Source organism: Wyeomyia smithii, chromosome 1 (genome assembly GCF_029784165.1).
Source record: "Wyeomyia smithii strain HCP4-BCI-WySm-NY-G18 chromosome 1, ASM2978416v1, whole genome shotgun sequence".
NCBI lineage: Eukaryota > Metazoa > Arthropoda > Insecta > Diptera > Culicidae > Wyeomyia > Wyeomyia smithii.
The window spans coordinates 168,453,294-168,479,370 of NC_073694.1; the positions used below are offsets into that span (position 1 = coordinate 168,453,294).

Below are 26,077 nucleotides of genomic sequence, written 5' to 3' on the forward strand. Positions count from 1 at the left end.
TTTCTTTATCAATAAAGAAATATTTAAACCTAAATTTATGTATACATGTGTTAACACTGCAATGAACGTTTATCTATAATTTATGAAAAAAACTTGCATTTTTAAAAGTCGGGAGTCATTTCGACGCATGATCATCCTTTCACGCAGACCCAAATATGATTATTTTTTCAGGGTTAACTAAGTTAATCCGAGTCTCGTAATACTGCACTTTCTTGCGCAGCTGAACCAATGCAAGTAGACGTAAGTCAGGGAAGGGATCTCACGAGAAAATACCGAGTGGAGTGATGTATGCGCACTTAGAGATTGGCAAAGTGTGAAAATCCCGCTCTTAAGTGATAGAACTAAGTGAAACTTCCACTCTTATAAAATGAAAAGGCCATAGAATAAGCAAGATAGTAGGTAGAAGTTATACTGGTGGTGAGTTAGTTGTAATTAAAAAAAATATATAAGCAGGGGTTTTTGGGGCCAACAGAGGTTCTTTAGATGGTTTGAGACCCCTCCTTCCTCTAGAAGCAGTGGTTCCCTCACAAATTAAATCAACAAATTTCTACAAAACTTGAAAACTATTCAAGCCAATGGAACCAAATTTGGCATACGAAAGTTTTTGAGGGCAAGAAATGTTTATTAGGTGGCTTGATACCACTTCCTCTTTTGAAAAAGAGAGCTCCCAAACAAATTTTTAGCCTCCCAGCTGGTCTCGAGGTACGATGCTGGCCTAACAAGCCAGTCGTCGTAGGTTCGAGTCTCGGCTCAGGAGAGACTGTTAGTGTCAAAAGGGTCGTAGCGCTAGCCCGCAATTGTCCTGTACACTTTACAGTTGGCTGCGAAGTCTGTATATAATAAAACAGAAGGTCGGATTCCGAACCGGAATGTAGCACCAAGACTTTGATTTCTAAACAAATTTCTACATAGCTTTAGAGTCATCTTTTCCTAATATAGAGATGGGAGTGGGGTGAAAAGAAGGCGGCGTCCCACTCAAATTAATTACAGATTTCAACAGAAGCCAAAAATCGACCCAAACACTATTTCGAAATCTATGATGGCGACATTTGGTTTCTGGAAAACAGTTGAGAATGACCGAACACCAAGCAATATTGGTCTTTTTATAATAAAGATGTTGCTTAGAGGCCAAAATTCAACCTCAGACACCATTCAAATTCTAAGATGGCGACTTAAGTTGACTGCGATGTTGACGAGAGCAGCTCTCTGGAAAACCGCCTAAAATGGCAGAAGGTGGCTGTTTCCGTAATCGAGATGAAGAACAGAAGTCAAAAATCGACCCGTTATACCATTTGAATCGACTGGCAAGTGATCTCTTAGTTTAGGATCACGGAAGCTGTTACTTCAAACTTCTGCACGCTGCCGCTGGTCTGCAACTTCGTGAACGCATGTCAGATGCCGACACGATTGTGGTCTTTGGAGATTACAATCTTCCTCAGCTGAGATGGAGTAACGACGAAGATATCAATGGTTTGCTGCCGTCGAACGCATCTTCTGAACAGGAAATCGTATTGGTTGAATCGATGGTTGCTTCTGGTCTCCATCAAATCAACACTCTGTTGAATTCACGCGGACGTTTACTGGACTTAGCCTTTGTGAATGAAACAAATAGTGTCGAACTTATCGAACCACCCTCCGCTCTTCTCAGAATTGACAATCATCACATGCCGTTTGTTCTTCGCATAGACGTGAATGATACCTTTTTGTCGATCACCGAGGACCCGAACCAAACTGACGACTTCGACTTTCGAGACTGTGACTTCCCGGGGTTAAACACTGCTATGTCTGCCGTTGACTGGAGAATGCTATTCTGTGGTAAGGATACGAATGAAGCGGTATGTACATTTCATAACACTCTGTACGGTATCCTAAGCGCACACGTTCCGCGTAAACGGTGTAGACGACTTCCTTATCGAAATCCATGGTGGACAGCGAAACTGCAACACCTTCGTAATGTTGTTCGAAAATACCGAAAGCGTTATTTTCGTGCACGAACAGCCGAAAACCGTGAGAGCCTTCGTGCAATTGAGTCCCATTACAGCGAATGTCAAACTGTGGCGTTTCGTAATTACATTGCTCGTATGGAAACTACTGCTAAACAAAATCCCTCTTCGTTTTGGGCATTCATACGCAACAGCAAACGCACCAATCGCCTTCCTGCTGAGATGACCCTGAACGGCACAACTGCAAAATCACCTGTTGGTTTAGCAAATCTGTTCGCCGACTTTTTTGAATCCGTGCATAGCACAAACTCATCAACATTTTCACCTGATAGTCTCAGAAACTGCCCAACTTTCAACCTCAATCTTCCGCTCGTTGAAATATTCCAGTATGATGTGTGGTCTGCCTTGAAAAAGCTAGACGCCTCTAAGGGACCGGGAACTGATAATCTAACGCCATTGTTCCTGAAATAGTGTGCTGATTCTCTGAAAACTCCGTTAGAAATTATTTTCAACAACTCACTACGTCAAAGTACATTTCCCAGTTTATGGAAAACCGCTTCAATTTGCCCGATTTACAAAGCTGGTTCTAGCCACGCAGTAGAGAATTATCGTGGTATTTCAATTTTGTGCTGCCTGGCGAATATCTCTGAAGGATTAGTCCACGACGTGCTCTACGCTGCTTCTCTACCATTGATATCAGAGTCTCAACACGGATTTGTAAAGAAACGGTCAACAACTACACATCTAGTGACGTTTACCAGTTTCCTTTCAAATGAAATCGAGAACAGACAACAGATCGACACCATCTATTTCGACTTCGCAAAGGCGTTTGACAAAGTGCCACATAATATTGCTATAGCTAAACTCAATTACTTGGGTTTTCCATGCTGGATTACAGGTTGGCTGCGCTCCTATTTGACAGAGCGAAATGCTTTCGTCAACATCAACGGCTCGCATTCTCGCATCTTCTCCATCGCATCTGACGTTCCACAAGGTAGTGTCCTAGGTCCGCTTATTTTTATATTGTTCATCAACGATCTGTGCTCTCGTTTGAAATGTGAGAAATTGCTGGCCGCTGACGATTTGAAAACTTATCGCATTGTGAAGACTCACCTCGATTGTTATGTACTACAGACGGATGTAAATGAGCTACAACGTTGGTGCCTCGAAAACGGGATGGAATTAAACATCGAAAAATGTAAATCCATAACATTTTCCCGCCGGCAAACTAGAATCGAATTCGATTACTCTATTGGAGTAAAGACCTTGCAACGCGTTGCTTCTATCCGAGATCTTGGAGTCGTCGTTGATAGTAAACTTAAGTTCGACGAGCACATCTCTATCACAACCGCTAAAGCGTTCGCAACACTAGGATTCATTCGACGTACCACCAAAGACTTCAACGACATTTATGCTCTCAAGGCGCTGTTCTGCTTGCTGGTTCGGAGCATTTTGGAATATGCGGTATGCGTTTGGTTGCCAGTTCATACAACGCAAATTATTCGACTAGGGAGGTCCAGCGTTGCTTTATTCGATTTGCCCTTCGCCACTTGCCTTGATCAGACCCAGCTAACCTGCCCAGTTATGAAAGCCGCTGTAAACTTATCGCCTTGGAGACGTTAAACACCAGGCGTACTAATTTGCAGTGGATTTTTGCGTTTGATCTGATTCAGGGGAATCTTGACAGTCCTTCATTGTTATGTAATGTGTCGTTTTATGTTCCTAATCGACGATTGCGTGAGCGTGACTTATTGTTTATTAGACGTCATAGAACTTCCTATGGTTTAAATAATCCTTTGGACAGATGTCTTCGTTCGTTTAACAGTGTCACTAGTGTATTATTGAAATGGACAGTCTGCAAAGCCAGAAGGTGGTCCAGAATTCGATTCTGTGAATGAAGACATTCAACGTGATTGCATAAAGCGATGTCCAAGGATCATACGAGTGGTCTTGAGTAATTGAAAAAGGGAGAAGGCAATAAGACTATCACAAACAAAGAAACACTGGATGTTCTTATGAACATTCACTTTCCTGGCTCGACCTCGCAGTTGAACGTTGAAGAGTTACAGAGCCTCGGATCCAGACGCATAACGTCACGCATGAGCTCGATCCAAACAATGCTTTCGAGCAGGAAGATCACAGTTGTATTGGGAGATATGTCTGTCACAGTAGAAGCCGTAAAAGGGTGTCTTCAGGGAGGAGTTCTCTTCCACTGTTATGGTCACAGCTTCCAACACCACCTCTCTGTGGTGCTTAGAAGAAGGGGTAAACCCCGCTAAAACAGTCATTATACCCTTCACCAAGCGAAGGATATATTGTACACGAAGTATAGTTTATGTGTTGCACAGAAAGTAAGTTTTCGTCCTCACATAAAATATAGATGTTTTTTTCTCTGTGGAATCAAGTTGCAATGAGTTTCTTATTGTTTTTTTTTCATGAACATTTCTCCTCTTTTGTTTTTGTGAGCGATTTTTACTTTATGCTTGCACGAACAGTTAACTACAGAAAAAGTTCAACAAATGAACTTTCGAACAGCTTTTTTCTTTCACTTCGCACAGAACGGTTTCAGGTTCCAGGCAGATGTGGCAAATAAAAAGATTATATTTGCTTGATCTCTGTCCTTTCCAAGATCCATATTGAGCTTGAGAGTACAATTTTTTGAACGATAGAATGTTATAATGACATAACACTGTTTTTTTTCTTCACATAACATTTATTTGACACGGCACAAATACAATTTAATGTTTAACGGCGCCAATTATATCTGATGACATAAAAACTAAAGCAAATTTTTTATCCTCGCTGCCGACTATAAAACTAGCATGGAATTTCCAATCTGTGTTTTGTTGTTCAATGGTCGTCTGATAATCGTCGAATGGCATGTATGGATTCGTACTGCTGAGCCACGATGTCGTGAGTTGGGACAGAGGCTCGTAGTCCTTGGGTCCTGGTTCTATTGTGCGGGGTCTGGTTGCTGGTTTTGTGCTTAAGGTTCAAACGTGTTCTTGTCGTTTTGTTGGGTGTAGACGGAGGGGAACGGGACTAGACTGGGGCATGGATGGATTTAAGGAAAACGTATATAAGGGTCATGTAGGGTAGATCACGGCTCGCCAAGACATCACGAACAGGAACAGCTGGCCGTCTACCTCCGGCCTGAAGGGAAGCTACAAGTTTAGACCTGGCGTCACGGTGAACAGGGCATGACCAAACAACGTGCTCTATGTCGTGATAACCTTCACCACAGGCACAGATACTGCTTTCTTCGAGCCCAATACGACGGAGATGCGCGTCAAATCTATAGTGGTTGGACATAAGCCGAGACATCACGCAAATGAAATCTCGACCTACATCCAACCCCTTGAACCACGGGTTCGTCGATACCTTGGGAATTATGGAATGTAACCACCTTCCCAGTTCCCCTTTAGTCCATGAATTTTGCCAACTGATGATCGTATTCTGACGTACAAATGCGAAAAATTCATTGTAAGCAATTGGTCTTTCGTAAATATCGCCGTTTATTGCACCCACCTTAGCCAAAGAGTCCGCTTTCTCATTGCCCGGTATCGAGCAGTGAGAAGGGACTCACGCTAAGGTAATCTGAAACGATTTTTCGGATAAGCACTCAAATGTTCCCGTATTTTCCCCAGGAAATACGGAGAGTGCTTAACATCTTTCATCGATCGGAGAGCCTCGATAGAACTGAGACTGTCCGTAAAGATGAAATAATGGTCCGTGGGCATTTTTTCGATAATCTCTAGGGTGTACTGAATTGCAGCTAATTCTGCGACGTAAACAGAAGCAGGATTATCGAGCTTATAGGAGACGGCTAAATGATTATTGAAGATACCGAAGCCAGTGGACCCATCCAGAAGTGATCCGTCAGTGTAGAACATATTGTCGCAGTTGATGTTTCGATATTTATTGGAAAATTTTTTAGGGATCTGCTGCACGCGTAAATGATCCGGGATTCCACGAATTTCTTCTATCATGGATGTATCGAAGAACACAGTAGAATCAGAAGTATTCAATAAGTTGACACGATTTGGAATGTTCGGAGAAGGGTTAATATTCTGAGACATGTGATTGAAATACAATGTCATAAAACGGGTTTGAGAATTGAGTTCGATTAACCTTTCAAAATTATCAATCACAGGACGGTTCAAGACCTCACATTTAATAAGAATACGAGAAGAGAGGCTCCAAAAGCGGTTTTTCAATGGTAGAACTCCAGCTAAGACCTCCAGACTCATCGTATGGGTCGACTGCATGCATCCTAAAGCGATACGCAAACAACGATATTGTATTCGCTCCAGTTTGATCAAATGTGTGTTTGCTGCGAAGCGGAAGCAGAAACACCCGTATTCAATTACAGACAATATCGTTGTTTGGTAAAGCCTTATAAGGTCTCCTGGGTGGGCTCCCCACCATTGTCCGGTTATTGTACGAAGAAAATTCACTCTTTGTTGACATTTTTCATCAGATACCTCACGTGACAACCCCAGGTGCCTTTAGAGTCGAACCAGACACCAAGATATTTGTGTACTAAAACCTGAGAAATCGTTTTACCCATTAACTGTGTTTGAAGCTGAGCAGGTTCATGCTTCCTAGAAAAAACTACTATCTCAGTCTTCTCCGGAGAGAATTCGATACCTAGCTGTAAAGCCCAAGCAGACAAATTGTCCAAGGTATCTTGCAATGGTCCTTGCAAATCGGCAGCTTTGGCTCCTGTAACAGAGATTACACTGTCGTCTGCAAGTTGTCTTATCGTGCATGAATTTGCCAGACATTCGTCGATGTCATTTACATAAAAGTTGTAAAGAAGGGGGCTTAAACATGAGCCCTGGGGAAGACCCATGTAGCTAATGCGAAAAGTTGCCAAATCGCCATGCGTAAAATGCATGTGCTTTTCGGACAACAAATTGTGCAAAAAATTGTTCAAAATTGGAGAAAATCCTTGTCGGTGAAGTTTACCCGAAAGAATGTCAATAGAAACGGAATCAAAAGCCCCCTTAATGTCCAAGAACGCAGACGCCATTTGTTCTTTGCGAGCATACGCCAGCTGAATATCTGTTGAAAGCAACGCAAGACAATCATTCGTCCCTTTGGCGCGGCGGAAGCCAAATTGAGTATCTGATAGTAGACCATTTGATTCGACCCAATGGTCTAAACGACGGAGTAACATTTTTTCCATCAATTTCCGGATACAGGATAGCATTGCAATCGGCCTGTAAGAGTTGTGATCAGAAGCTGGTTTCCCTGGTTTTTGGATGGCGATCACCTTCACTTGCCTCCAATCCTGCGGTACAATGTTTTGCTCAGGACAGGAGGGCAACTGAAAATTCTGCCATCGTAAAACGTGATTCTATCGCGTCGTGGCCCGGAGACGCATCACGAACAATATTTTGCTCAGGAACAGAGTCCGGACATACTTTCCTGGCAAAATCAAATATCCACCGACTTGAAGACTCCTCGCTTTCGTTGACCGTTACGCGATTCCGCATTCTTCGGGCTGTGTTCCAAAGAGTGCTCATCGATGTCTCCCTCGACGTCTCGTTCACGAACCGACGCCAATATCCGCGTTTCTTTGCTTTAGCCAGGCTTTTAAGCTTGGTATTAAGCTCCGAATACCGTATATAGTCGTCGGGTATACCTCCCTTCTGGTAGGCCAAAAACGCGTCGGATCTTTGCGTGTAGACATCGGAGCACTCTTGGTCCCACCACGGAGTGGGAGGCCGTTCTTTGATCGTTACGCCGGGATATTTCTTCGTTTGGGCTTGCAACACGGCGTCGAGAATCAAGCCCGCGAGGAGGTTGTATTCTTCAAGTGGTGGATGATGTTGAATCGACTCGACCGCTTTTGAAATCATTTCCTCGTATAACTTCCAATCGACATTCCGTGTGAGGTCATACGGAATGTCAATTGGTCGCATGCGAGTTGAACCGTTAGTAATTGAAATAAGAATAGGCAGATGGTCGCTACCGTGAGGATCGAGGATTACCTTCCATGTGCAATCCAACCGTAGCGACGTCGAACATAAGGATAGATCCAAAGCGCTTGGGCGCGCTGGAGGTTTCGGGATACGTGTCATTTCACCGTTGTTTAAAATAGTCATGTCGAAGTCATCGCAAAGGTTATAGATTAAAGAGGAGCGGTTATCATTGTAAGGGGAACCCCAAGCCACGCCATGAGAGTTGAAGTCTCCCAAAATCAAACGTGGTGAGGGAAGAAGTTCTATTAAATCAAAGAGCAGCCGTTGCCCAACCTGTGCTCTGGGAGGAATATATATTGAGGCAATACAAAGCTCTTTACCTTGTATTGTCATTTGACATGCGACAACTTCGATGCCTGGAATCGAGGGGAGGTTAATACGATAGAAAGAATAGCACTTTTTAATCCCTAAAAGTACTCCTCCATATGGGGTGTCTCGATCAAGGCGAATAATATTAAAATCATGGAAGTTGAGATCAATATTTGAAGTAAGCCAAGTTTCACAAAGGGAAAATGCATCGCATTTGTTTTTATTTATCAAAACTTTAAACGAATCAATTTTTGGTAGAATACTTCTACAATTCCACTGTAAGACAGAGATAGAATCCTTCATATACGCAGTTGAATTAGGCATCGAAGGATACAATCGCTGCAAGGAGGGGCCATTGGGCAGTCAACTGCTTCAAAAATGATCTAACTGTTGGGAGGAGCGCTGTAAGAAAGATTTTAATTGGATCAGGTATATTGAAATTTTCGAAAATCCAGTCCACAATATTAGAAAAATTCACCAATCCAGCATTTGTTTTGTCAACTGGATGTGCAGAAGGAGCAACTGGGGTTTTAGATGTTCCTGGAAGTGCTGGGAACTCCTTCTGAGACTTTAAATTACCAAGCCCAGGAGGGGTTTTTCCGTAGCACCTTTAGTTTTGGTTGTACTGTTCTTTCCACTTTGGGAAATCTTAGGACCTTTTCTGGGAAGCTTAGGGGAGGAAAGATTTTTCCTCTTTCTAGACTCCCCAAGATTGGCAAAAGAAGTTCCCTCTAGTGGTTCGTCAGAGTCGGTTTCATCTGAATACAACAGATCAAAGGGGTTCGCTGTTATGGTAGAAGTGGTCGTGGTCTTCTTGAGCATATCAGCGTAAGAACGCTTTGAACGCTCTTTGAGAGACCGTTTCAATTTATCCTTGCGCTGCATGTACACCGCGCATGTGGAGAGCTCATGCTGATTCTCCGCGCAGTGGATACATTTTTCAGCATTCGCACTACAGGAATCGTCGGCATGGTTCTCTCCACACTTACCGCACCGTGCCTTATTGCAACAGTAGGCGGCTGTGTGACCTAACTGCTTGCAATTGGTGCAGTTCATTAAACGGGGCACAAATAAGCGCACAGGAAGACGAACCCGGTGGATCAAGACGTGACTCGGCAATGCAGACCCGGCGAACGTGACACGAAACGAGTCTGACGGAGTGTATACTTTTTTGTCGCCGACGAGCGACACAGATCGCAGTTGTTTAACCTCTAATACCTTAACCTCAGGAAGGCTGCTGTTTTTAAAACAGCCTACAGCATCCTTCAAGAGGCACTCGACGGACAAACTCGGATCGGTCACGACGCCGTCGATCCCCACGTCTCGGGCCGGTATGTATACGCGATACTCCCGAGTAAAGAGCTCGAAACAAGCTATATCGTTGGCCTGTTTCAGGTCATTGACCACAACAGGGAGCTTGTTTGGTCTGACCTTGATTATTTCAGTCACGGCCTTGAAGCGTGACGTCAGGTCTTTCGAAATTTGTGATATGTTCAGGGATTTCGACTTAGGTCCTGCTTTTGGCCGGAAATATACAACGAAACGTGAACCTGCTGTTTCGTCAAGGTAGAGCCTGGCACGAGGGGGAACTGAAGAGTGAACAGCGGGGGAAGGAGCAGGAGGGACAGGGTCAGGAGGGTTCGGTGTCGGAGGATCGACTTCCATTGTGCTAAGGCTAGCGCCTTAACACCGACAAGAAACACGTACCTTTTCTTGATTTCGAGCGATGCTCAAGTTGTCTTCGACAATGTGGTCACGTAATCGTTGGGTGCAGCAGCCGGCAGCCGGCAGCTGTGCGGATTTACACTTTCTTCTTTGTTTGTAGCTCTGGTTGTCTTCAACACAGCTAAACACCGAAACGATCGGTTCAGCAGCGGCGGTTCAGCTACGCAGCAACAAAGCAAACAATAGCGGATGACCTTCAAAGCGGAATTATTTGGCACTGCACAGCACTCGTTAGACCGCGACCGGGCAAGCGATGCCTGTTGTTCGATTACTTTTTGCGAATATATCGAGACGACCGATAAACACAACCGATGCGCTTGGTTGTTCGACTCGGAATGTGACTGTTATGGCAGAATATAGTATAACACTGCACGCCTTTGTATAGTTACCTTTGTATAGTTACAAGGTAATGTTTATACAGTCTCCCGAAAATAGAATCTTTTTTCACCGCACAGTAGATCTTCGTGAAACTCCAAAGCTGCACGCAAAAGTTGAATAATGCGGAACCACATCAACATTGTGCTAAATTAACTCAACCGTTGATTAGTTTTGGAACCGGTACAACGAATGTGTGTTGTTTATAACGCATTTGGTGATCTAGCGTATTTTCAATGTGCCGTTGTTCAACCCTAGTAACAATATTGGTTTTATCGAAGTTTTATAGCATTCAATATAGACAAAACAGCGCTATAAAACCTTGATAAAACCTGTTTTGTTATTTGGGAAGTGTTAGTCCAAGAAGCTGACAGCGGCATGCTTGTCATTCTCCTCAGTATGTGAAAGGAGAGGAGAAAAAATTCACCGCGCACTTCCCTTCCAGTATGTGCCTGCGTGTAGCAAATGCTTTCACCACACTGCTCCTTTCTCACTCTAAAGTGTCTCAACCAGCTTACAGAGAGACAAACACACTTCCAGCTCACCCCACATCTGATAGAAACAAAAGTGGTGAATCACTCTACAGGGAAAACGCAGAAGTGCACAACAGTGTCCACTGGCGAGTAGTCCGGAAGGTGAAAAAAAAACAACCGGGAAAAATGTAGTCCTCGTGAAGCTACGAACGAATTCCACTAGAGTAAATTCGACCGGTACGAGCGGCACGAGCAACTCAGTCTATTTTTTTTCTCCCAATCTCTTTTCCTCTTCTGCCATGCCCAAGAAACCAACTGTGAAACGCACCGCAGATTGCTCTGCAGTGTAATTATTGTGCGTGAAGTCCACACGTGTGAGAAAGTACACCATAGTTCATTGTCTCGCAAGTGAGAGATTTCAGATTTCACCGCAATGCGTTCAGGTAGCTCAACAGAAAAAATCGTTTGTCGCTCTCTTCTAGCATGAGCGTATTGATTTGCTCTTTAGTGTGACGACAGTTGTTTCCGCAGTGCAAGATGTTCTCCTGCACTTTAGAGGTTTACTGAGGAGAAAAGACAAGCATGGGCAGCGGTCTTCATAACGTGGTAATTCGGAAGGATTGTTTCACGGAAGGGAATTTCCTCTGGAATCATTAACATTCAATTACTTGTTTATTTGCCTTGAGAAAGACATTATGCTGTTCAATATCTGTAAAAGTTGTTTTGGCATTCAGTAAATAAGACGGCCGCGACAGATTGTGTTTTCTTGAATTCAGCACAGAATGTGTTGTTGCCGAAGTTGATAAAGCAAAACTTTATCGCGGAAAGAATACCGAAGCCTTTAACTGGCATATCAAGACGTTTGTGTTCACTGCTGCTTAGTTACGTAATGTGGTGTGTTTACTGGCGTAACCCGCTGCTGCGCTAATCAAGGAAGTCGGTTGAAAACAAACCGATTTATAAGCATTTAAAAAGGACATTTTTCGTACCCTTTTCGTTAATAGTTTTCCTATTTACAACCCTATGTGGTAGGCTAAAGAAAAACGTAGTTCTACGTCAATATCCTATGAATTGTAACATCATCCGCGTAACACATTTGGCAGCCAGATCGAAGCATTGTTTCGATCTCGTAGTGCAAACAGCAATGGTTCAAGACTACTTCTTTGGGGCACTCCAGAAGGATTGGACTCTGAGACTGAGCAGAACCGATATTAACATATAGCTCTGGGTGACAAAAGCGAGAGACACGCCGATTTTCTCCAATCCTGCTAAGAGAATACCATGATCCACTCGATCAAACGCAGCTGTAAGATCCGTGTAAACAGCGTCAACTTGGGTTTTGAAGCACGTTACAAGAGTTATTAAACAAGGTTGGTAGAGATAGACCGCTTCGGAAATGTAGTTTCATTTTCACATTTCCAATAAAAGGAAAATTACGATTGCGCTAAAGAAGCATTTAACAGAACTGTCAATGGATGGGTCAGAATATCACTATATTTTTTAAGCACAAAGGCAGGAATTCCATCTGGACCAACTGAACAGGAAGATTTCAATTTTTTGATGGCTGCTTTAACTCAATTCGTTGAGATTCCAAAGACACTAAACTCGAATGTATCCTTCGGAGTGCATCTGCTATTTGCGAGTGAGATGCCACTTGGGCTGGTTGTAGTCTCCAAATAGAATCGAGACATCCAAGTTAGTTGTTACTGTTGGTACTAGAGTACTTGCCTGCAGCGGCTGCCTGGAGTTTCCTGTCCCTAAAAATGTTACAGAAACCGATGGAGGGCACAGTTGGGTAAGACAGATTCAGAGCTTCCAAAATGTTTTGTAATATGCGTCCCAACCTTGTTGAAGCGGCTGCCGATGAATGCTGCGGATAAGCTTGAGTAACAAATTTTCCAATATCAAGATGGCAAAGCATAGCCTTGGTGCTACATTCCAATATTTGGCTTTTAGGTGTACCGCTTATCAATCTTTTGATTTAATTTGAGTATATCTCAACTGTTTTTTTATCATTAAAAGCGTTTGTTTCTGGTTCGTAGAAGCGTTTTTTTAAATTTATTTCTAGCTCAAGATACGCAATCAAGCAGACCGAAAGGGTGTTGATTCCATTAGGCGGGCGGGCTGGCAAGCGTTTTTTTTTTTGTTAGGGAATTAGACTCTGGGGGCTGCTGCCTGTTCGTACCGCGGTGGCAAATCAGCCACCGATCGACACGAGATTCCATAAGATTGACATTTAAATATCTCTATCGGGGCGGGTGGTTCCTTCTGGTGGTGGATGCGATTAGCACTCGCAAGACAAAGTACCGAGGAACGGCCATAAAGTAATGTTGATTTATGTAAACTGATTCGCAGTTACTTCGTGTGTGTTGCGGTGTAAGAGTTTGTTGGGTAATAACGGTGGAAGTGGTGAGTTTCAAGTTTGATGTGCGGTTTTCGCACTTTTGGGCTGTCTATCGCAGTAATAAGAACCAGAGTTCTATTTAATTTCATTTCAACTTCGACGTAGAAGCGACTTTCCAACTACTTATGTACTGTGTTGCTGTATTTCATTTGTTGCTATGCAAAAACATGAAACATTTCAAAGAAAGTTTGGCGTTTGTTACTGTGGCTGCATTCTTGAAACGTTTCAAACGGGTCACATAATTTCAACTTTAACTCACATGGATTGTCTCTCACGACTTTTTGCTATGAATAGCACAAAGCATTCGAATTCTTAACTAATGTATGCTAATTTTCAAGCCTAGACTAATGATAGACTACATTCCGGCCATTCTTTGAATTTTTTGCAGGTCCCGTCGTGTTTCCTCCTCCCCCTAACGATGGTCCAATGGAATCCAGTGGCGTGATTGTTGGCGCTTCCGGCTACGGCTTCGTGCCTCCGAACACCCCGCAAAGTAAGATTGAGTCGTAATCGAAAAATTGCGTCACCTTAGGTTGGCTTCTGGTGCTAATACTGCTACTACTACTGCTACCACTGCCTAATCGAGTGTCTGGTCAAGCTGATACTAACAAACTGCCTGCCACATACAGCGTAAATTATTTAAATTCTGCCGCTGTGATTGATTTCAGCATCTAACCCTGCCTATACTTTGTACTGCATGTCTGAGAGAGGTTTTCTCATGCTAATTTCTGAATGGCGACTCTAAACAATCCCAATTAGTCTACCGAGGGTGCCGAGGCACTACGTGGGAATGAGGTAGTGGGATCCCATAACCCCTGAGACCAAGTTATACACATAGAGAATATAAACAACAATTAATCGCTAACTATAAACAACATGAATGAAAAACTAATACTTTGCCAACAAAAAAACTTCAACTACATGATCGTGTGGAATTTATCAAGGAATGTGTAACAATGACCAGTTTAACGATAAATTTTACCGGGGTTCTAACCTACCGCATAAGCAATTGAGCAAACTAACAAATCCAAATCCGATGTAAATAATCAATCCTCCTAATTATTTTTTGTTTTGTTTCGTTGTTGTTAATAATTCGTAGTGTACTTTTGAGTCACTTAGCTCAACCCCAATCCAAGGTCAACCGGAACTAAACAAGTCCCGTTGTTTGGTAACGAATGTTCGTCAATAACCAAAAGAATCCCGTAAAGCCCCTGTGTCACACGCTAACCGTTTAATGCAATGATAGGAAACAAAAGCACAGAAAAAGCAAAGTCTGATAATTGGCATTGCCCCTTCCCGTTCTTTTTCACAGATTATAACTCGCTTTTCAGAAATCTAAGATACTTCTAAGTCCAGTCCAGCCACCTTACAAAGTAAATCCCATCGTTCTTTGACTGGAAACGCTCTAGCTAATAGTTTGGCATTTTCGGCGAAATAAAAATATCGTATAAAAACAACAACTCTATAGGTTAGCGAAGTTAGAAGCGAAGTGATAACTTGACCCCGGCGCCGCCCGGGTGGAATTTGATGCCATATCAAATTTTCTGTTAAAACTGTTGAAATATTTCTACTCCCGAGTCCCCACTTGAATATTTTTGCGAACTATTCTGGAACCAATGTCTAAACCTCAGCCTGCCTGCTTGCGGGCTTTGTACAAAACCGAACCGAAGAAAAACAGAAGTAAGGAAATGAGGAGAAACGGTTAACAAACCAAGTGTGTAGGAAACCCTTGTATTATAGATTTAATTAACAATGCTATTTAATAAATTATTTTAGTTGACATTGTAAAAAGAAACAAACACCGAATGAAACAATCTAGTTTTTTCTTCCTCTGTTCGTGGACATTAACCTTAATTATATTGGCAATTGTAAATACGACGCGTGCGAGTGAATTTTAATTAGGCTACTTGTTTTCGGCGCTGACATTGACGGCGACACGGACCGTTGACAGTGACTGACTTTCACCTTAACATCGCCGGACAGACGTATAATCGCTCAAGGTCGACCAATAAAGTCCCCTGTTGTAACGAACCGCTCGCTGCTAACTAACTTGGCTCCATTATAGGCCAATCATAAAACGCTTTTGACACACTAGCAATCATTGTGTTGCGAGGATCAACATCACATACCTTCGGTAGAGCTCTGGGTGCCGTCGTGTGCCGGAGAAAGAATTAACTTTTTATGGTGCAATAATTGCTTCACAAAACAGTGGTAATACTTACTGTTCGATTATGTACCCAACGGAGGCTGAGAGGCCGTTGAGTGTAGGGGGGTGAGGATTTGCGCACACACATAATCTTGCCAATTCGATCGCCGCCGCGACAATTCAGTTGCAATATGTTTGTTCATCAGCTGTGGCCTGAGGTGGCCTGGCCGGGCCTGTCGCGGTGGGCTTTGTGAGGGTTTGACCGCAGCTTAACGAAGAGAGCTTCGACGTGGGTCGATTGGTATTGCGGTTATAAATTAGCTTCCTTGTTAGATCGTAATCTTGTGACGTTTGGGTGGGAAGGTGTGTGTGTGTTTTGAGCAAAAGAGGTGGAGGGTTGTGTGCGCATGAAGGGTGTTTTGGAGAATGGTTCGATGCGGTTGCTCTACCAGCGTGGTTACTTGTCCAATACAATTTTCATGCAAACAATCAACCGTTGGACAATAAAATGAAATTTTTTCTGATGGTGATAAAAAAGAACTAAGACAGCAAATTGAGTTCAATAAATTTCCATAGAAGATAATTATAGCCTATTTGCAAAAAAAATTCTACGCCCTTGCGTGCGGTCTTTCGATAGTTAACCGGCCCTGGCGAACGAAAACACGTATGTAGACGTGTTTTTGAGTTCTTATTTCGTTTTATTTATCAATTCCTCCTCAGTTTTCACGACAAAAATGTTAGAGTAGATCTTACGTCCTTATGATATTCCCTACCATAAATTACTCCGTTCACGGCCAGTCCGGAGCGTAAAAAGAGCTGCTTTGACCAGGCTTGTAAACGGTCACCATTTTCATTTGATCTCGCTTCCTTAGCGTGCGTCACAGTCGGCTTTCGCTCGTAAATGTAAAATAACCAAACCATCGCCGCTCAGCGCACAGAAGGAAAAGGATAGTCAAACGACACTCGCGTATCAAAGAGGTGCACACTGTCAATCGTTTAGCGATGTTATTTCGGCCTATTTCTGTCTACTTCGTTCATTTATGTTGAGAAATATTATTACAAGATCAATGATATAAATAATTTCCAGAATACACGCACTCAACGTGCGTAATTCTCATTTCTAGAAAAAATGTCAAAATACGTTTGAGGAAAATAACGTCGTGATGGCGAAATTCATTTGACATGTTTGCTTAAGAATGTAATCAGACAGCGAGCCTTGGTAGCGTCAGAGGAAGAAGAAGATGATTATTGCAGTGAAAAGTGGTTCTACCGTGACCATTTCGAAGCCTGGCTTTGACATTTTCTCGCTGATTGTCAGCCACAGCAGCACCTTCTTGGGAAACTTGGTGCATGACATGAACTTTACCTCAGAGCTCACTTCCTTCGCCTGGGAAGTAAAATACGAAGTGCCCTGCCAGTCGTTGCCATCCAGAGTGATAATTATTTCGTCGTTCATCACCACCGCCACTTCGCGATTCGCCGGGAAAATCGACTCGACCATCTTATTCAGCCGCTACCGCTTCGTGATTGCCTGCACCTCCGAGACCAGTGGACGGGACTACCGCTTCCTGACATATAGGTACTTTTTCACTGTTTGGTCTCGACCTCCGACCTCCCGGCCAAGCTTACGTAGCGACGTAGCGACTTTTCCCTTGATCTTCTTCTTTAGCATCCTTTGGAGCTTTTTGATTTACCATTTTCTCAAACTTTGCTGAACATACCCTAGTAATATAATGTGAATAAAGTATAGAAAATTCCAAAAAACTAATTTCAAGGTACTGCTGTCAGAGAACGTATCATATCTCAGTAAATTGAAGTTATGGTAACTTGAGGTCTCAGGCAAACTTCATTAATATTATAAGTACACTAAAGTCGCTTTTTACGCGGGGAATATGTGCCGCGTAAAAAAAACCGCGTAAAATCCGGAATCCGCGTAAAAAAACCAACGTTAATTTTGCATTCCGAGTGAAGGGAAACCGAAATCCGGGCAAAAAAATACCGCGTAAATTCTGGAATCCGCGTAAAAAAACCGCGTAAATTCTGGAATCCGCGTAAAATAACCGCGTAAATTCCGGAATCCGCGTAAAAAAGCCGCGTAAAAAACCGCGTAAAAACCGACCTTAGTGTACTACAATATTGTGGAACACATTTGTTCTCTAACGGTTGCAATGCAAAAGTTATAATTTTGAAATACCTTTTTACCTTAAAAAACAAAATGGCGAGTATTCTAGATAATGCAAAACCGAAAATGATGGAAGTCATCAGAACATATCAAAAGGTTATAAGGTACACGAACGTCAATGTACCGTGCTGGATCGAAATCCGTACACCTAAGCACATGATAATCTTCGACGGTCAATATGAAATCGAGAAATCACATATTGATTTAAACTGACATGTTTAGTAATAGGTCTACTTATATTTTATCACTATTTTCCAGCAAAATGATTGAAATCACTCCGAAACTCGAAAAAATCATGTTTAAATAGAACATGTTTTGAATCGAAATCCGTACACAGTTGGTTGTCTGAATCAAAACCCGTACACTTTTGAATCGAAATCCGCACACACGCGATATAGACTGGATCAAAGTCCATACAACAATAAATCAAACTCCGTATAGATGAAGAAGTACAAAAATAAACATCTTCTATTTATAATTTATCTTTAAATTACCGAATAAGTATATTTTGAGGATCAACTGGCTCCTAAAGTTTCACACGGTTTTCTAATTTTTGACATCAGCTGAAATAGTGCAATTTTCGTAGCGTTTCGTAGTAACCGGAACGCCGGAACCTCTCGAAGCTTCCCGGTACGACTTTCACTTGCGCACCTCAGTCACAGCTCGTTTAAAATTGTTTGCCGTATATTTATATTTGTTTTCTTCCATTATATGCTGAAAACAAGAAGAAAGTTCAACAATATATGCATGATACACACGCTGTACGGATTTCGATTCAAGCAAATAAAATGAATCAAAATCCGCACGGCAGAGTTTTTGTTAAATAAATACAACTTACACTATTTATTAGACAATATACAGCTCGAAAATGACTAAGACTTACCTTTTCCATCAATTTCAAAAAGATTCACAGAGTAAAACACTTATATCCCACTTGAAAATCGTTTTTATCTGAAGAACGTTTCCTTAGTAAATTCTCTAACGATACAACGAAATGACAACTGAAACCGATACACGATTGATTTTTCATTTTTAATATTTTTATTTCATGGCCTACTGGCGCATAGTTTAATTTAACAGAAGGCCAACAACTCAACGGATATGTACATGTAACTATCACATGAATTTTCACTTTTATAATGCTTAAAACTGAAGAAAAACATCAAGGTGTACGGATTTCGATACTGTACGGGTTTCGATCCAGCACGGTACACAAACGAAAAAATTCAAAATATTGAAGTTCATGAATTAACTTCGTGTGCTTTCTAATATCAAACTTCGTAAAACTATTATTCCTACTTTCTTAATTTTATTCTTACTCTGATCAGCATATAAGCTGTATCACGTGTAACAATTTTGGGTTAGATAAAAAGTACAAAAAACCAACTCTCAAAAAGAACCGGAGATAATCAGAGAACATTAATAAGCTGACTAGACGTTGCGAAAAGTTCACTTCAGTATGTGCAAGTTAACTTCCTTTTTCCTTATTTCGTCAATGAATTCAAGCTCTCCAACACCGGATAAAACCATGGAACCATGACTCTAACTGCATAGGAAGTGATCTAAGCAGCTTAAGTTAGTTGAAAACTAATGAATTTATCATAAGTCACCTCCATCATGTTTGACGCTGGATTCAATCGTTTTTTTTTTGCTTTGGAAAGTGATAAATGATGGAGTTCCAAGGTCAACCGTTCCTTCATTTTTTTTGCTAATAACAAGGTTTTTTTTAAGGCTGCTCTACCTTTCAGACTTTGTTGATGAAAATGTTTTCGCACTCTTTGTGCATGAGACGGAAAACCAGGGCCTTGCTATTAACGTCAAATCCGATATAACAGTCGCGTTACCAAATTTTATAGCGGTACCACGACCAGGGTTGATATTTGTTGACACTCTTGAGTGAAAGTCAAAAAAAGCATCCATAAACGTTATTTTTTTACAATCCTTTCAGAGTTCTCCCTTCCCGCTTTTTGCATGGAAGTGAACTGTCAAAACACCTCATCATATTTCATGTGACGAAAGCAAGACAACAAAATCAGTTTATCAGTCAACGAAGATTGTCAAGCCATCGGTCAGTGTCAGTGAAAAAGTGTTTCGGTGAGGTTCATTTTGGTTGAGTGGACTGTTTGTTTTTCTTTTTCGCTTTGAAGTGAAGTTCATTTGGTTGGATTTGTCGTCAAATTTTATTCCGTAACCGTGAACGATGCGCGCGATCTATTTCATATGAGTATAACAGCACGTTACTAGGACGAAAATCTAGTGTAGGTATCTTAAAGAGTGCTGCGATCATTGGAAGTGAAAATTGAAAATGATTGGCTGTAATTTTCGAAGAATTTTGCTGGGGAAAATGAGTTTTATCAGCACTGACCACGCCACAGCAAGACACGACAAGATTTGCCAGTAATGACAATTATTATTGTCATAATTTTGCTAACACCATTTACGCGGTAATATCTTCATGTAAATACTGCACTGGGGTCGAGAAAAACCATGGTTTTTAAATTGTTTACTGAAAAAAGACGCCATATTGCATTAAGGCTTTGGATACAGGATACTCATTCTCACTCTCAAATTTGTTTTGTTATTTTTTGGTAGCTGATAGACGTCGATCTCGATTCGCCTTTTTCACGACAGCCTTGTTCGTTTGGCTGCGTGAATAAAAAAACACACTTTCTTCGAAGCTCTGCTCAATTTTAGCAACTGTATCTTTATCTAATCGAACGCTATTTGCATTTTGTCTATTTTCGGTTTTCTAACCAGATGTAAAGTTGACGTTTTTTGACATTCTGAAACAAAATTACCTAATTTTGACCACAAAATTGTTTGAACAATGCAATGAGGACTTTGTCATATTATGTGTTTACGGTATTTACATTTGATAAAGTGACAGCCAGGGGAGATCTATCTGTCAAATATCGTGTAACCGTTTCCAACATATTTGGCAACATGGTGCCTGTTTGTTTTGGGTTTTGTCGTCAAACTGAGTGTTATAGAAGAAATATCGCGTGAACTCTCTGTGCGAAAATGTACAGCAATCAAAATGGCGAAGGTGTTGTCTGATTCAGTCCCTGAACATAAAATAGTGAAAAAAACAGGTGAGCGGTTTTGAAGTACACACTTAATTTATCTCGGCAAATATCAGCAATATATTTCGACGAACATTCAGCAAATATATCGATCTACCGTAAACCAGCAGGTATTAAATTTCGTTTGCCGAAGTTCTTAAAAATTCTGCCGAAAACTTGTAGAACATTTCGCTGAATTTATCAGCTGTTGAGTTCTCGGCAATAAAATCTAAGTATGTAGGTTTTGAAAACCTTACGAATTTGACATCGAGTCTTGAGCTCACAGGTTCCACACCGATTCATTTCAAAGGTCGAGAAATTTTCTGTTCATAAACAGTTGCAGCTAACAATACCTAGTTGTCGCCGGCAAATGTCGTAATATTTATCAGATTTTATGTCGTTTAATTTATCAACGAATTGGCAATTTCGCATGCCTATGTGATTAATCAACATATTCGATAATTTCTGAAAACTATTTCCCGTCTCTTAAGAATTAGGAAAACAAAATTTAAAAATTACATGTTGCATAACACGTAGCAGCTATCACATAATCAAATACTTTTCACTTTACCGGTAGTTGAATTCTACGTGTAACTCACATGAAAGATTCAGAGATAAGATTCAGAGGAAAAATCATTTCACCAGGTCATGAGGAATTCAAATGACAATCACGTGAAATCTATGTGAAAATGACAGTGGAAAATATTGACATAACTTTTCCGGTAATTATAACGTGAAAATTATTTTGAGTGTAGGCTTTCTCGCACACAGAGTAAGTAACTAACCACATTTAGTCGCAGAGTTCATTTTCACTCACAATCATCACATTTAGGAAGCAGTTTTTGTTAGCTTCTCAGTTACTAAAAGAGAAGTTGGTCAACGGTCACAACATGTACAGGCTTAAAAAATTTTGTGTCGAGATTTGGACAGCCGAGTGCTCGGCAACCATCTCGGCTGAATCTATTGTGCCGAGAATCTCGGAAAATCAATTTTTGACAGATGTCATTTTACGCCAATAATCTCGGTACGCATTTGACTGCGTTCTAGGCTAATCTAACCGAGAGGCGGCAAACTAGTTTAACGACCTTTCGGTTAAATAATCTGAATGTTTCGGCACAGTGAAGAGCCGATTTTTCAGCAGAATCCAACCACAGAAAATAATTTCACTGAGAATTCAAAAGTTTTCTTTCAAAAAATGAATTATAAGCTCGATGAAGTTTAATAGGTAAAGGAATTTATTCATTTTGAGTTAGTTTGTTTATTTGAATGTATGTCTTTTATCTTGTACGCCAGTAAGGCATTGAGCAAACCATTTACTCTAAAACTACGTCTAGTGCTTATCCTCGAAATAAATATAATAATTTTACATTTACACGATTTTAAACCACACTTTTTAGGGTTCCACTTCGCATGAATGTGTACTACACCTTTCTCGGCTTTCGGGTGGTAAACACCTGTAGTTTGCACAAATTTTCTCGCACGTAACACGTTTACACAAATTTGAATAAAAAAAATGACGGCCGACTCGTTAATGAGCATGACAGCTTTGTTGTCGAAACTCGGTCACGAGTAAAATTCATGCCGAGATATCAGTAATGTTTTTGCTGTTCTCGGCATCAACAATGTTGAACGATCAATTCAGCCAAAAATACACAGACGAGATTCGTCAAGCGTAGTTTTTTCGGCGAAGTCTCGGCAAAATGATCTGATGACCCGGCATTTTCTTTGCTGAAATATCGGTTGAATCCCAATTTGCCGAGTATACTCGAATTTTTTTAACGGATCTCGAAATCCAGTTTAGGGAGTGTAAGTCACATCTTAACAGTTTATGAATTTTATATTATAGGAAAATTAAGAACTCACCATGGGTGCGTATTCTGCAGAACGTTCGATTTCATACTGTTTTTGCCGCACCCCAGAGCGATGAGAACAGTAGAGCAATTCTCAAATGTTCGCTGGGCAATTTATTTTATTAATCTTGCGTGTACGGATGAGCTATTTACAACAGTTTTATTGGGCTTCTGCTTCGCCAAATTAGGAACGTTTATTCGCCACAGAAACTCTAACTTTGCGGCCTCTCTCTACAGCAGATAGTGTGAGGCACATTGAATGTGAGCTCACAGTTGTTAAAAGGGGAGAAAATTGTTTTCTCTTTAAGATCAAGATGAGCACCCAGCATGCCTTTTAAAGACAAGAGAATTTTAAGTACAAATGATGGGAAAATGATCAGTACTAGAAGATTAACCGAACGAATGACCTGTGTTCAATCCACATCACGAATAAAAAATTAAAAATATAAATGAAGAATTCAAATCACACTACAGCAAACTCACTGTATGTAGAAGTCATGAAGCCCACAACCAAAAACTGGAATTCCTAACATTTAATAACTTCAATTTCAAAATCCAGAATCTACAATATTCTGAAACTCAAAAAATTGGATATTGATAGCAAGCGGATTTAGTATGGTTCAGAAAATAAGAAGCTAAGTAAACTTGAACAAATTGAGACCAACAAGAACCCGATTTGTGTTCTAATGGTAAACCATTTATTCTTATGCTAATAATCTATTAAAACTCTGGTGAGAGCATCGTTCATCAGAAATGCAAAATGTGAATAATACACCTAGTGATTACGGTAATCTTTTGCAACAAGAAGTGTTATTCAAATTTGCCACTAACTTCTGGGGTCGCGCTTCCTGTTCGAAGCGCGCTAAAGCAGTCTACACAGCGTCAGTTTTTCACACGGTGTACACATTCCACATGTTTGAGCTGCGCTCCATGTATAACCGGCTCTGGCAGGGGACTGACCAGTAACGAGGGGGTAATGCAAAAGCTGCACTAGTATTTATATAATGGTCAGAATCATGCTTGCTAAAGATTTCTACTACACCGTACACTATGAAGGCAGTTCTCTGACGCAGCAGGCGACTATTGTCGGGCCAGAAATGACACCCACCTGGACACGGCCAATCAACGCCTGCCGTGCGTTGGAATTCGCCAGTTAGGTACCTACTGCTGCTGCTGTTCGAGGAAGTCTTCAACCTCCATCAAAACTCGACGCTTGCTTAGTATATTATAATATAAATGCTACAATCACTCCGGCGGCGGCGCACAGTGCGTTGAATGTATGAGAACCCGAGACAAAAATCAAAACAGCCATTCGAGTATTTTTTTTTCAATTGATGTGACACGAAAAATGTTTAGTACCGATGAGAGCTACTATTTGCACAATTGACGAATGTCAAATTCGTCATCGCAAAAATGTCTCAAACGTCATTTTTTTTTGTACAGAAGCATAGAATGATAATTTTCCAATAATATTATTTATTTCGAGATAAAAGGCTTGAAAAGCATATTAAAATAATTTCTAGGCTATGAAAAAGTGACCTAAACGCCATCACATTCAGTTTTTATGATTATTTCTATTTAATTCTCTTCTTTTAATTATGTTTATTTACGGTTTACTGTTGCAAAACATCTAGACATTGTTGATCCAGGAATCTTTTATGTGTTTTGCCTATAAATTACGTGTTATACATAGAAGTAAGGGAAATAATAACGACAATGTTCTCACTCTTGGTTCCAGAGGTATCATTTGCAAACGCGAATTTCGGTTGAAAGAGCAAACTTGAGCTATGGCAATCACTTCCAAAGCTTGAAGGACATTCCAAATAAGAGGAAAAAGTGAAATTCAGAGAGGTACTTTGTGGTACTTTTTTTGGCAATCGATTTTAAATCGAAAGTGTCTTTTTTCTCTAAGCATAAATAAACATGACTAAGAAGCCTTAAACTTCCAAACGCACTACGTTATGTCTCATTAGTAACATGTGAAATGCAGTAGTTACATGCCTCTACCGTTTCCATTTCGATTTTAACATGAAAAGATATAAAGTATATTAAAAAATTAATTGGAAAACTAAGAAATTTTTTTAAAAATAACGTGTCACTCGAATAGTTGAAACCACTTCGCTGTAGATGCGTGCCATAATCGTCTTAGTGAACTTGGGAGATTAATAATATCATCACAGTATGTCTCAAACATGTATAAAACATACCAGCATATAGAGTTGGTTCAATAAGAAATTCACTTTTTTGATTTTTGTCTATGGAACGTTGCACTGTGCGGCGCTAAGAAAGGCACCACAGATCGATTCAAGTCGTTCGTTGCGCATGCGATTATAGGTTATGTAAATACTATACTCGACTGACTGAGGACTTAGACGTGGATGTGTATATAGATTGGAATCACATTAACCGACTTCTATCAAACCTGAAGGGAACCGGTTTTGTTGGAGGGAAACAGCTGGACGCTGTCAAACTGATTGCGGGACCCACAACCTTCCATTCCTTACTACCAAGGTGACAATGAACTTGTACAGACCCACACTGCATCAAACCATTTCATCGTGGACTAATCGACTTTAACCCGACTGAAAATCCTCGCCCTACCGATCCGAAACTCTTCCGTGCCCCCTCGTTTTTTTCCTTCCCTCTTGTATTTTCAGAGTATCGTAAGAAGCATCCAAACCATCGTCATCCAGTTGTGTACTACCGGAAACCACCGAGAAAACCACCACCACTTCCTGTACGGGCTGGCGGTATTAAGAAACCGTTACGGCCTGCAGCGCCCCTGTTACCGTACAAGGTCAGCCGTCCCAAGGCACTACTGGAACCAAAGCCATCCCGTCATAGACGAACTCAGCGACCCGCTCCATTAATCACTCATCGTACTCATGATTCCCGCGTCCCGTGGATGAAGGCCGCTGATAATCCTGCAGCAGATGTTGTTCCCGTGTATATAGTGAATAGTGATTTACACCTGCGATAGTCAGAGTATATGTATAGTTACCTGTAAATAGTGATTGTTTAGATCGTTGAACAAAAATAGAACTATAGAAACGTGAAGTACAAAGATTAAAAGCAAACAAGTGTGTTTAAAGTTTAAAAGTGTCTAGCGCTAAGCAGTCCGAAATAGTCCGTCAACTAAAGCTTCATTTTATTTGTTGTAATTTTTTTATTACGATTCAAAAGAATTTGTACGAACTAGCATTTATCTTGAATTAAACATCTCCATTGATTCTGGCAAACAGAAAGGCGATCTGTGAGTTGAGTGAAAGTTGAAATTTGTATGCAGTTTTTTATTCATTGTTTCGTTAATTTGTTACTGCCGTTTCGTCCTTTTCTGCAGATATAGTCATAGCGCAGACAAACAGTCGTGCCACTCGATGACGAATTCATCGACCAGAAATATAACGATAATTTTGAAATTTGGCCTAGTGGGCAATAATTCCGCTAGTGTCGCTATAAGCAAGCGTGCACATTTATTATCAAAGACAAAAACCATCAGTAAGGCCGCTTGTATTGATTCAAGCAAGCGTGCACACCCATTAGCAAAGACAAAAACCGTTTGACAAAAATAAGTTAGTAGGCAATAAGCTCACATGGTGGCGCATGAGTGTAACGTTT

General features: G+C 41.0%; 1 protein-coding gene across 3 annotated transcripts in view; it reads left to right on the forward strand.

The window, feature by feature from the left end:
* LOC129717879 (uncharacterized) overlaps window positions 1-25,531 on the forward strand; it is a 56,820-nt gene extending 31,289 nt beyond the window's left edge. Inside the window, exons 3-4 of one of the 3 annotated variants that reach the window (XM_055668145.1) lie at window positions 13,608-13,712; window positions 25,117-25,531. In XM_055668145.1, coding sequence (XP_055524120.1) covers window positions 13,608-13,712; window positions 25,117-25,439 — 428 coding nt within the window. In that variant the 3' untranslated portion in view covers window positions 25,440-25,531. Of the gene's footprint in view, window positions 1-13,607; window positions 13,713-14,318; window positions 15,034-25,116 lie in introns of those variants that run through there. The other 2 variants (XM_055668151.1, XM_055668159.1) reach the window with 2 other exon arrangements.
* Window positions 25,532-26,077: the final 546 nt, after the last annotated feature.